The sequence below is a fragment of the Coccinella septempunctata genome, chromosome 1 (genome assembly GCF_907165205.1).
Source record: "Coccinella septempunctata chromosome 1, icCocSept1.1, whole genome shotgun sequence".
Taxonomy (NCBI): Eukaryota; Metazoa; Arthropoda; class Insecta; order Coleoptera; family Coccinellidae; genus Coccinella; species Coccinella septempunctata.
This window is the reverse complement of record NC_058189.1, coordinates 52,884,093-52,897,811: the sequence shown is the minus strand read 5'-3', so window position 1 is coordinate 52,897,811 and position 13,719 is coordinate 52,884,093. Positions and strand designations below refer to the sequence as shown.

Genomic DNA, 13,719 nt, shown 5'->3' with positions numbered 1-13,719 from the left:
TAGATGAAAGTCCCCATACTTATTGACACCTTTAAATTTGTTCCCAGAAATCTATAGGTTCTAGAATCTTTCCAGATTTTCATTTAAAATTGGTTTGTAAAATCCATATGAATGTCCTTTTATTTCGATCATTTCGTGGTTAACTTTTCAACATTTTTTGCAGAACCAAAAGCTTGTGGACGTCCAGAACAGCCACCAAACTCGACCATGCTAGCTGAGAATTTCGACGTTGGTACGACAATCGAATATGAATGTGACAAAGAGCACATTCTCGTTGGAAGGAAAACGAGGACGTGCCTCGATACTGGTTTCTACGACGCCTTTCCACCTACTTGTAGACGTAAGTCAAATTTTGAGTTTAGATGAGGCGCTAGAGGATATCACTTCACATATCATTTTTCACAGAAATTCAGTGTGGTTACCCAGCCAATATCGCGAACGGAGAGTATACTTTGGTCAACGATAGTGTGGGTTATCTAAGCAGAGTTGTGTATAAATGTGATGAGGGCTTTAGACTTGTGCATAGAGCTGAGCTTATCTGTGACGTAGATGCTCGATGGAATGGTCCACCACCAAGATGCGAGAGTAAGTACCTACCCCAGAAAATCATTAATCATATATTTTCCCTTGCATAATTGAACAATTGTTTCGATATCACAATAGCATCTTCATGTTAGAGTATACCTTCACCCACCTGGAGTATCTAGTTAATTAGTAGGTAATTATGGATGTCCATCAAATATCGGCCACATCATACCAATATTTGGAAAAAAATACATATAGAGGATGCCTGATGACATAAGGGACAATAGCTTACAGTTGGGGAGCCGAAGAGGGAAATTCGGGATTTACTCAAGCGTGTCAGATTAATATAAGGGGACATACCTTGGACCCTGTAGAGTACCTCTACCAAAAATTAGACCTGTATATAGGGGGAATTGTCTAGGACATCCCGTCAGAATATTAAAAAAAAGATCAATGTACATACTCGAGCGTGTCAGATTGAGATATATGTGGTTAATTACATGTTGAAAAGAATATATTTTCTCTTAATCTGACAATTTAAGCGCGTCGAAAATGTGCGAGAGGTCGCCAAACTTGCAGAAAAAAAGTTTCGTGTACGTTCTCGAGTGCGCCGGTGGTGTTTTTCTTATTTTGAAGCTAATGATTCAAGAATAATGGAAAAAATATAATCTGACAGTTTTAGCAATAATAATAATTGGCCATAAAGGTCACAAAAATCAGTTTTTTTTAATTATCTCCTCCCCTGGGCTTCAAATCTTATTCGCATTCATTATAAGAGTTGTAGATCATAATAGTTCATAAGAATTTTGTCCTAAGCAATTTTTTCTACGTTCAAACGTTTTTGAGATATATGACGACTAATGCGAGGTATTTAGCGATAACATGCTGAAGCGAAAATTCACTCATTGGAAAATAGTACATTCTAAGGTTCAGTCAGAAACTAATTTCGAAATTGTCATCATAGAAATACATTCATTTTGACTATTGGATGAATGTAGATTAGACTGGGATTCTACATTGACCTTGCCCTTTCGCATGTGTGGCTAAGCTCCTCGCCCTTATCGCCCTCTAACTCGAGAACGGTTAAGGGTATGTAAAATTGCTTCAGACAAAAGTTGTGTAGAATTTTATTATCTACAACTTTCATAATGGAAACAAAAACAATTAGAGGTACGGATTCGAAAAAAAAGCATTTTCATCATCTTCAAAGTGTTAGATTAAGGAAACCCCCCCTTGATTAGTGTCATATTAATGACATCTGTATGAAAATCTGACATGCTCGAGTACGTACAAGTAACGATTTTTTTTTCACATTTTCAAAGGACCGCTGTGACCTTGCGTCACGTCCAAATTGTCAGTCCCTTGAAAAGTAGCTTCCTTTGGGTCCAATTAACATATCCTCCAAAAATCTGACACGATGGAAATTTTTTTTTTTACCATTTTCAACACTTCCGTACGGCTAGTCCCACCGCGCAAACTGTCAGATTAGCATGAATTCATTATCAGAGACACGTAGGGCATATACACTATCTTAATCTGACACGCTTGAGTATGTACACCTGACGATTTTTTTTCACATCTTTGAGACCCTGAAGACGATTTCCCCACCGCTGCAAGTGCATACATCATAAAACCTTTTTTCTTTCTATCATCTAATCTTCAAAATCCACTAGGTTTCACGACGCTCGAGTAAATCCCGATTTAGCATCGTCGGCTCCCTAACTATTAGATATAGGTTGATTTATGAAAAATGCTGAAACTATGAACTCTTCGTGAATGAAGCTAACTTCGCTGATATTTCAAAAGATTGTTACTATCCACATTCTCCATCAGCTCACGCAAAATAAAAATTTTCAAATTTCAGGCCCGTATTGAAAAATTTCACTTGTCATGTAAGAAATATCACTAAGTATACAAGATATAAAAATCGAATAGAAATTTGAAAAGAGCAAAAAACACTGAGTGAAGATCAATTCTTTCAAAATTTGTTCTCTTTCAGAATAAGTATTTAGATCAACGATGATTTTTCTGGGAGAAAAATTTCGTATTTCCGATAGAAAATGAATTTGATGAGTGTAATTCTCCAAAAAAAAAAATTCAATGGGCTGCTTCGTTACAAATCCGTAATATTACAGAGATGATTAACTATCTGCATAAAACTGAAGTACTTAATGCATATTCATTTAAATCTTCCACAGTAATCGAATGCAACGGCTCCATAGAAATCGAAAATGGCTTCTACGAGCTCGTCAACAACAATGAAACAGTTTTTGGAACACAGGTCCGATACTCTTGTAAACCCGGCTACAAGCTCGTTGGACCAAGACAGATTACTTGCCTGGCTAATGAGCAATATGATGCGCTTCCACCTACTTGCCAAGGTACTGTTACTTTTATTCGTATTCTCTGACTTACTTTTCTTGCCTGAAAAAACACGTTCTTCTGCAACGAAAGTAAAGATGGCAACGAGACACTTTTACTCGAATTGCCTAATTTGTCTTTGCAACAAAATGCTTCCTACTGGGGAAACACAAAATTTTGTGATACATGAATAAAAAAATAACAATTCAGAACATCACTGAGGACAAATTTTGTATAAATTCAATATATGCTGAAAATTTACGTTCTTCAACCATTTATTGACAAAGTAGGTAATGAACATAATTAAGAATGGGAAAAAGGTCTCTTTGAAACATGCACACTCTATGCTCGGATATTCAAATATCCATCCGCTTCCTAGATGAAAGAACCTTGACTTTTGTTTTGCAGACTTTTCATCATCACGTTTTTGATCTTTGCATCTGATTACTGGGTTGTTGGGATTCGACATTATTCAGATACAATTGAATCTGATGAAAAGTCTGCAATTATTCTTCATGATTTCGATATTTCTTGAACTTTGAAAAAAACAATCAATACATTCTAATCGAATACGATAATCTGAGTCTTGCGTAATCATCAAATTATCCATATCCCAATTATCTATAAAAAAAATTGAAGAAAACGAGATGTAAGGGAAAAAAGGATTGGAAGGACAATATTAACGTAAATAACTGCGAAAAATTCTACAGATGAGATCTCTCAGTGTATGGCTTTTTATCCAGATGGAATTTCTGAGAATCATTACCTATAGTTTTAGATGATTTCAAGAGTTTGAATCTTGAACTTTGGTTTTTGCTACGAGTAACCCTTATAATATTATGGTTGGAATAATCAAAGTCAAAGTTTTTTTTATTTCTCTTCCCAATTTATGTTTTTTTTGGAATCGTCACATATTCCTTATGTTTTTTCAGGCAGAAATCGAAATAATCGGTCGCTTTTTAAATGAATACGTCTCCCAAATCGAACAAATTCGAATTTTGCTGTGAATATCAACTTTATCTTGTTACAGAAGATGGAACAACTCTATTACCTACAACACCCACACGGCCTGCCACGAAAACTACCAAACCATCGACTTCAAGAAGAAGAACACATCCACCACGTCCGACAACCATTCGCGCAGACATGGATATCTTGAAGATAAGCAGGACCACCAGAAGAACCACGCCTAGGACTACTTCAGCGCAATCAACAACGTCCACCACCACCCAATTTCCTCAATTAGTCGTGGCTGTGCATCCCCAAGACAACGAAATAGCAGGAAGCTCGAACATACAACGGGGGGAGGCTCCAAATGTTAATATTCCACTCTCCGTTGACGGAGAACGAAGAGAACCACTTGGAGCCAAGCTGAATCTTGGCGCTGTCATTGCGTTGGGCGCATTCGGGGCTTTCATATTTTTGGCAGCAATCATCACAACCATCATTATTCTGGTGAAAAGGTAAGGAATTATGGATATCTTGTTTTGTTGGCTTTTACATAAATCAGAACTGACGGGTATGGGAGCCTTTGGAAAAAGAAGTTTTGTGGTTAGTTGTGAAGATTGGGGTTTTTAGTTGGGCCCTCCTTTATTGTTGCATCTGCTTGGACGTTGCTTTACGGATTCACATCAATAAACACGCTTGTTTTGACACCGACTATCTGAACAGCGAATCCTATCGCAAAACGGAGTACGCAAACGCTCAAAGAGTACAAGTAGTTACACTTTGCCGATTTACAAGGGAAGATCTGACGCACGAAATTTCAACCTTGAAGTCAGGAGACACTACGCGCCACTCGCCAGCGATACTGCGGTCAGATTCACTACAGTAAAAGATTATTGAGTTAGTTGGCCTAATTTAACTTAACCTAACTCAATAATCTTCGACTATAGACTACAGTCAAAGGCGAATCTGGGCGACCAATTTTTTTGTATATCAAGGTCACGCGTTTTCCATATAATTGTACCATGACCATCAGCACTTACACCTACGTCTAAAAATGAGCAGATCATTGACCAAGAGCATTTGCAGGCTTGTTCAAATTCAGAACCAGTGTGGTTGGTTACACCTAACACCAAAGATATTACGCACTGTGTAATATCTTTGGGTAACACATCCAGGTACGGAATTTGTCCAACGCTGCTTGGCCGCACCGATATTTTCAAAAAGACAGATATGCAAACATCTTGAAGACTAGTACCTAGTACCAAAAAACTTTCTGAAGTATCGTGTAAAATTTGAGCTCAATTCGACATGTTATTATAGTTTTCCTCAGATTAAAATAGGCGAGTTTCATACCTAAGCTGAATGAAAACTTATAAAATCGAGAATCTTATGATCATTTATCTCATGCGAATAAAGAATACCATATGTCAAAAAAATCTACCCATGTTAATAAGCCATAAGAATTTTTCTCATGTTTTATACGATCCTACAAAATTTCGTATCAGTACTTCATAACTAGGTTTCAATTTTCAATTCGGTTGGATCGGTATTTCTTTTATTAATATCAACAACGTTCCCATTCAGGTAATGAATCCTATAGTTGGGGAGCCCAAGAGGGAAATTCGAGATATACTCGAGCGTGTCAGATTATCAGTTAAATGTAAGGGGAGATACCTTGGAACCTGTAGAGTACCACTACCAAAAATTAGACCTTTATATAGGTCTAGGACAGCCTGTCATCAGAATAGTAAAAACAGGGGATTATTGTACATATTACTTGAGCGTGTCAGATAAAGATATATCTGGTTAATTACATGTTGAAAAGTTGAAAAAATATAATCTGACAGTTTCAGCAAGCCGAAACAATAAAAATTGGCCATAAAGGCCACAAAAATCAGTTTTTTTGAATTATCTCCTCTACGCAGTCATTATAAAAGTTGTAGAGCATAACATTTTCTACAAATTTTGTCCGGAGCAATTTTTTCTACGTTTGAATATGGCGATGAATGTATATTAGACTGGGTTTCTACATTGACCTTGGCCTTTCGCATGTGTGACTAAACTCCACGCGCTAATCACCCTCTAGCTCGAAAATGGTTAAGGGAATGAAAAACTACTCCAGCCACAGTTATATAGAATTTTATTACCTACAACTTTTTTTTTGCTTTTTTTGCATTTTCAAAGGACCGCTGTGACCTTGCGTCACGCCCGAATTGTCAGTATCTTGAAAAAGTAGCTTCCTTTGGGTCCAATCAACATATCTTTTTTCAACCTTGAAGTATGCTCACAAAGGGTTGAAATAGTTATCTTCGGACGGGAGGAATTTCATACCAAATACCTACTTTAATTTCCTCAAAGAATCTACTAGGTTTTGTTATTAATTTTTCACTGAAATAATGCTATTCGGGATCCGCTCCTCTACAGAGGGCCTTTGTGCAGTGCTCTTCCACCACCAGGGTATACCAATAAAAGATACAACTCAGATCTGTTTATGACACGCACTGCTCGTTACAACGATTGTACAAGATTACTTATACCTCCTTCATCTTTGTTATCGTAAGACTAACTTTATTTAACATCTTTTCAACTTTCCCTCTCATCATTCATCTCACACCAATGTCAAATCGCAGTGCGGGCGGCTCAAACCGTTCCTCCCATCGACTGCCTGCAGCCAGTGCCATGCCCTCACGTTGGTACACCCTCCTAGCGCTTCCGTTTCCCGACCAGCAGATCGGTAGAAGGGAATTCACACGAAACTGTCGGACCCATAGGGCTGGTTACTTCTCCAACCCCATCTAAAGCCCGAAATTGTGCCACGATGAACACAGGTACGACCCGACCCGCACTGCACTGCATGTACCCTTCATCTCTCTCTTTCCTTGCACAGAAACCCTTCACCACACGCTGTTTATATGCTTAACCCATGTGTGCTCTTCCTTATAGTTGTGTTTGCTTGTTTCGATAGAGAATAGGTAATAAATTAATAAATAATGAAGCCAGGAACAAACTCACACACCGCACAGGTTTGTAGGTCTGGACAGCCTTCCCGCACTTACGAGGATATATTGATATCTAGTTAGCCTAGACCAGTTTCATGCATAAAAAAATATTGTTTTACCATAGCAACGAATAATAACTTATTAGAAGTGTCAGTGTGAAGTTTGAGGTCAAAAAAGAAAACCAGAGTTACGCAATGAATTAAAAGAAAGAAGATGTCCACCGAAATTGTGAAAATCGAAAAATTGGAGTATCGAGCCTTCATCAAGTACCTGTATTTGAGGGCTGAGAGGTAAGTGGATTTACGAAGATATGCTTAATACCCTTGGTGACCAATGTCCTTCGTATGCGACCGTGAAAAATTAGACTTCAAGCTTCAAAAGAGGTAAATTTTTCATTGAAGAGGATGACCGAACGGGAAGGCCAGTGTCAGTCCCCGAAAATATCGATGGAGTTCATGACATTATTTTATCAGACCGTCGAATTGGGCTAAAACGGATATCTGAAGCACTGAATATTTCACACGAACGCGTTCATCATATAGTTCACGTCAATTTGGACATGAGAAAAATGTCTGCAAAATGGATCTCCAGATGTTTGAATGTTGACCAAAAGAGTGCAAACGATGTAAACTTCTTAAACCGATTTGTTACTATGGATGAGAATTGGGTACATTTCTATACGATCCAGAAACAAAGCAACAATCGATGGAATGGCGACACTCTGGTTCTCCAAGACCTAAGAAGTCCACAAATCTGCTGGAAAAGTTCTTGCTTCAGTTTTTTGGGATAGCCATGGAATAATCATGATTGATTTTTTGGATAAGGGTAGAACAATAACCGGAGATTACTATTCGACATTACTGACCACTCTACGGAAAAAATTAAAGGGAGAAGACGCGGATAGCTATCCAAAGGTGTTTTGTTTTTGCAGGACAACGCCCCTGCACACAAATCTCATGTTGCCATGCAAGAAATTCGTGATTTAGGGTTTGAATTACTAGAGCACCTCCCTTATTCACCAGATTTGGCTCCATCCGACTATCATCTCTTTCCTCAACTGAAAAAAAGTTCAAAAGGTCGTAAATTTTCTTCCAACGAGGAGGTAATAAAAGCTGTGGAGGTCTGGTTTGCAGAGCAAGAAGAAACATTTTTTTGAAAGGTCTAGAGACGTTGCAGGTTCGCTGTAATGAATGCATCCAATTAAGAGGAGAATATGTTGAGTAATAACATATTTTGACGTTGAAATTTTGTTTGGTTCTATAGTAGTAGTCCGGGAGGCAGGGGCTTTTTTTTCAAGGAATTTCATCCAGGCTGAATTTAATACTGTAGGTTGTAGTCACATTGCAAGTGACGAAACCGACCGTCAGCTGCAATACCATCGGTGGGTGCGGGCGTGGGAGGCGGCGGAACTCGGGAAAAAATGCAAAATTTCAAGTGATTTCATCCCGGCTGAAATTTTTTATATGTAATATTGATGATAATTAGAAACAAAATAGTGAAGTCAGCCGATCCGCGGAGGGTGGAAAATACGTCAGTCGAGCGCGTGAAGTTGGGAAAAAAAGTTGAAAATCAAGTTATTTCATCCCGAAAGAAAACACCTGCATATGATTTCTTACATATATGGAAATATAAAAATGACCGTCAGCTGCGTGTCTAGCGGGGGAAAGACCGTCAGTCAGAGCAAAAATGTATGAGCGCGCTCATGCATTCATACGGCGTGCGAAATTTTCAGTGGTCTGACTGATTACTTTTTTCTCATTAGTTGATCAGTCTACGAATATTTTAACATTTATATTCATCAAAAATATGATATTTATTGATATCAGACGGGTTTGTTACGATTTACCTATGATATATGTAGGTAAAGCAGCAACATCATATGATATACTTAATTATATGCAATAGGTAATTCATATTTTTATTAATTCTACATGATCTATATGAATTTAGTTAGTCATTATTTCATGTTATGCCGAAGTATACGCACTGGGAACGTCGAACTCTTCAAACTCATATTACCTAATATTGCAAATGTCTTCTTCGCATTTAATCAGCCAAATTATGCACGTTACACCCTAATATACTATGACAAATTAATGAAAGTACATGAAACACATCCAGGATTATATTTGCGATTAAGTAGTGGATCAATGGGAATCAAACGCACTGACAAACCATTCTCTCGACAGCCCATAGACTTGACATTGGAACAAACCATAAATGCCGATGCTGCCAATAAATTGACAGGAATCAGTCACACTACCAATTCAATCAAGGCTCGCCAGCGATGGTGTAAAAGTCACAGCATACGTTCAAAAATTATTGCCCACGTTATGGAGGAAACCGACCTTCGGCCTGACCAAGACATAACAGCTGATCTTGAGAAGAGCAGAATAAAGAGACATTCCTTACAGTTGGAGAATTGTATAAATCATATAAAACAAAATATGAACCCTTTTTCGAAAGACGTAGACAAAAATTCATTATACAATATTTCAACAGGGCAAGCCACTACAAAGGACATCGAAAATTTTTTGCTGAATGTGGAGACACTTGGGAATGAACAACGGAAACAATTTATATTAGAATGTTCGGCAGATCAGGAAAGATTTGAGAAAGTCATCAAGAGAAATAAGATCCTGAATTTCTCAGCGGCTGCACCGAAGCAAAAAATGTTAGTTGCTGGAAGATCCCATTCCATTCAAATGCAACGTGATTTATTTGGACAACTATTTTCACTGTCCTTGAAACAAACTCTAAATATCGATACAGTTCTAGCATATCCCTTAACACCTGTCCCCCTAGCTTGTGTCACCTAGATGGGACGATTTGCAAAACCGATAAATCGGTATTGTTGAAAACTCTTCAGAAAGATCTCGACAGCATCCCACCAAATCAGTGCGACGTAATTATTTATGACGGTTTTTTCATAATGCATTCAATCAGAGATGTGCCATCATCATTTAGTAAGATATCACAAAAGCTGATGCAAGTATTTACATCAAATAGTGCCGATACAGTGATAATTGCTTTTGACCGATACGTATTTCCATCTATTAAGGACAACGAGCATGCATTAAGAAATAGGGTCAGAGGGCAGCGATTTCAAATAAATGGACCCGATCAAATACGTCCATCAAATTTCTCAGATGCATTGAAAAATATTTATTTCAAAGAAGCGCTCGTTAAATTTTTAATAGACGACTGGTAAAATGATCACACGGCATCGTGGATTGGTAATAAAACAGTTTTTGTGAACTATATAGAATGCCACAAATATGAAGTTGAAGAAGGTAAAGTTCAACGATAATCCGATCCATTGTTAACGTGTCCAGGTCACGAAGAAGCAGACACAAAGATGGTTTTCCATGTTTGTCGCTTAAAGTCTGATGTTCATGTAACAAAGCGATGTTCTGATACAGATATCTTGATCATCATGTTGGGAAATATGAATTTCATCGAGAAGAACGCACAAATCTCGATGCATGTTGGGACCGGCAATAATCAGACATTCATTGATGCCACCAAATTGTTTGTATCATTGGGTCCAAATTTGTGCTCTGCATTGCTAGGATTTCATGCCTTTACTGGATGCGATTTCAATTCAGCATTTTACCGTAAAGGAAAAAAAAACCGTTTGAAATTCTCCGGAAGTCTCCAACGTATATCCAGGCACTGAGTGGTATTTCACAAATCCCCAATTGTGACATCGATCAATTGTTCACATACTTGGAAAGCTATGTTTGCAGAATATATGGATTTGCAGGAGTTGACGATGTTAACACTGCTCGTGTGTTAACATTCAACAGAGCATACGGCAATAAAGATGACTGCAATCCAATAAATTTGGAAAAAAAAATTGACGGGTCGTTATTCCCGCCCTGTAAGGCTGAACTGAACCAGCATTTCATCCGGACGGCATACATCGCCCACCTTTGGAGCTCATCTCCCTGTCCTTACTGACTTATTACCATCCGACTATGGATGGGAGAAAATTGAAGACAAATATTTTTTTAAATGGTTTGTGGGAGACCAATTGCCACCATCTATTACAAGCATCAGTAATATAGACTTGAACATTGAAGGTATGAAAAAATTTTTTCGTTTATTTATATATGCCAAAAAAAGCATAAAACAACATGATTTTATTAATTGATTGATTTTTTTATTTCAGAAGAAAACGAAACAGAAACGGATGGATATTTGAATGTTGATAACTAATTAATAAAAATATGAATTACCTATTGCATATAATTAAGTATATTATATGATGTTGCTGCTTTACCTACATGTATCATGGGTAAATCGTAACAAACCCGTCTGATATTAATAAAAATCATATTTTTGATGAATATAAATGTTAAAATATTAGTAGACTGATCAACTTATAAGAAAAAAGTCATCAGTCAGACCACTGAAAATTCCGCGCGCCGTATAAATGCATGAGCGCGCTCATACATTTTTGCTCTGACTGACGGTCTTTCCCCCGCTAGACACGCAGCTGACGGTCATTTTTATATTTCCATATATGTAAGAAATCATATGCAGGTGTTTTCATTCGGGATGAAATAACTTGATTTTCAACTTTTTTTCCCAACTTCACGCGCTCGACTGACGTATTTTCCACCCTCCGCGGATCGGCTGACTTCACTATTTTGTTTTTAATTATCATCAATATTACATATAAAAAATTTCAGCCGGGATGAAATCACTTGAAATTTTGCATTTTTTCCCGAGTTCTGCCGCCTCCCACGCCCGCACCCACCGCTACTTGACCAGCTGACGGTCAGTTTCGTCATTTGCAATGTGACTACAACAGTATAGTATTAAATTCAGCCGGGATGAAATTCCTTGAAAAAAAAGCCCCTGCCTCCCGGACTATAGGCTAAGAATTTTTCAATATATCCTCGTATGTTCTCAAAGCGATGAAAACATTAGCAACCACCTTTTGGCATCGCCAGGAGGGATGGTGGGGTCGTGTGGCGCAGCTGTTCCCACTAAAGGCTGGACTCGTTCAAATTTAATAGAAAAACACGAAAATCAGAAGGTGGTATTTAGGGAGAGATCTTTCATTAATTAAATTTGGTGGACTTCTCCTGTGTCCTACTGTGAGCCTAGTTTCTCTATGAGTCTAGGCCCATAGGCATTTGACCTTCCCTCCTGTCGCCAGCCCTGTTCGAAACAAACAAAAACCCTTTTCATCTCCAACTACTGGAATTTAGAAACAAATATTGTCATAGACATAGCCGCTTTTTGGAACAGAAACTTTAAATTTCCGTTTTGTTTCCAGAAACCACAGTGCCAAACATTACAGACACCGTACCTCCCCTGACTGCAACACAGTAGCCTCTTTCGACTCCTCCAGTTCGGAATCTAGGAACGGTTTGAACAGGTACTACCGACAAGCGTGGGAGAACTTACACGAATCTGCCGGCAGTAAATCGGGGCTGAACGCGGGCAGCTCTTCAACCCACTCCCCCCAAAGAAGAAAGGAGAGTATGGACGATCAGTTCAGGAACTCCGAGAGACAGAAGGACGGCTCTGAATTGGCAGCGAACGAACTATTCAACGGCAGTAAGAGTTCGGAGAAGAAGAGGCATCATCATCATCATCACCATCACCAAAGCGGAAAGGACCCAAGGCCACCACCTAGCAGAGACCACAGGCGCTACTGACAACCCAGTATGGTGGTCACTGTTGAGTTCGTCCAATGAAACTATTTATTTATGCGAATGAACGTATTGGGGTTTATATGACGATTAATTTTCGACAAATATCCTGGAAGATTATTGATTCCAATAGGAGCTGTTCTTATTCAATCAATAACTTCAAAGACGAATTTTAAGGATTCTACGTACCGATAAGTCATTTACATAACCCCAGGATGTAGGAATCTGATCATTAAAAATATTTATTTCATAGCAAAAAATTCAAAGGACCTCCAGAACTGCAATCTAAGATCCTTCAAAATACGCATTGGAATTTCCACTCTTGAAAATTCACCACAAAAGTTACTTGAAGTATAACATATAAAAAGAATATTGTCAAGTTCTGTCTAATACAATTATTAGGCTTATATGTATATTCATTATTGCGAACTATGTAGTATATCTTTTTGAATGTTTTACTCTTATCACAAACTTTTTGACTGATATTGTGGTGATAGTGTTTTCGGTGAGCTTTTCCAATTCATCATCAATAAATACACCGTATTTCGGAGGATCAGAAGTTTGATCATATCATTTATTTATTAACATTGAAAAGATCATTTTTGGTTGTCACAGATATTTTCGCTAAACTGCTCATGTTATACGTACGATTTTTTAATAGCTTAAGGTGAAAACTTAGGGAAGGTAACCAGGTTATAGTGCCATGCAATTAGGCATCATGAACTGCTATTATTGGAGGCTAATTGTTCAGATGAAATTATGCAATTCAGTTGTTGATACGACCTGAATGAAAGAGATTCTGAAAAAATTACGGATATTCTTGTGACTCAGCAACTGAAGAAACTTGGTGGATATTCTAGAGTATGACTCAATCATTCAAGTTTCTCCTTATTCTATAATGATATTTATTCGGATTTCATCTGATCGATTGCTCTACATTATTCAAACTGAATAATATATAAACAGAATTGTATTATAGTATATATTATGAATTATTCTTTAGTTTGTATAATAAAAGAATTTGAGTATTTGGAAAGAAATGATAATTAGATATATGTAATTAAATGAAAATATATTTTTGTTGCCTAAAAATTCTTTTTTTCATACTGGTCTTTCCTTTGAAAACTGAACATTAAAAAAATATGGAATGATTTCCTGATGATAACAGAATAGGTAGTGAAGGTTTATGATGAAAAACGAAAATTCAACTTTATAAC

The 13,719-nt window shown here is 37.6% G+C and overlaps 1 protein-coding gene across 1 annotated transcript in view; it reads left to right on the top strand.

Annotated features, from left to right (window-relative positions):
- LOC123322385 overlaps nt 1–13,594 on the top strand; it is a 66,944-nt gene extending 53,350 nt beyond the window's left edge. Inside the window, exons 5-9 of the mRNA XM_044910331.1 lie at nt 164–340; nt 406–585; nt 2,724–2,906; nt 3,917–4,349; nt 12,124–13,594. Of these exons, the coding sequence (XP_044766266.1) occupies nt 164–340; nt 406–585; nt 2,724–2,906; nt 3,917–4,349; nt 12,124–12,508 (1,358 nt within the window). The 3' untranslated portion in view covers nt 12,509–13,594. The remainder of the gene's footprint in view (nt 1–163; nt 341–405; nt 586–2,723; nt 2,907–3,916; nt 4,350–12,123) is intronic.
- Nucleotides 13,595–13,719: the final 125 nt, after the last annotated feature.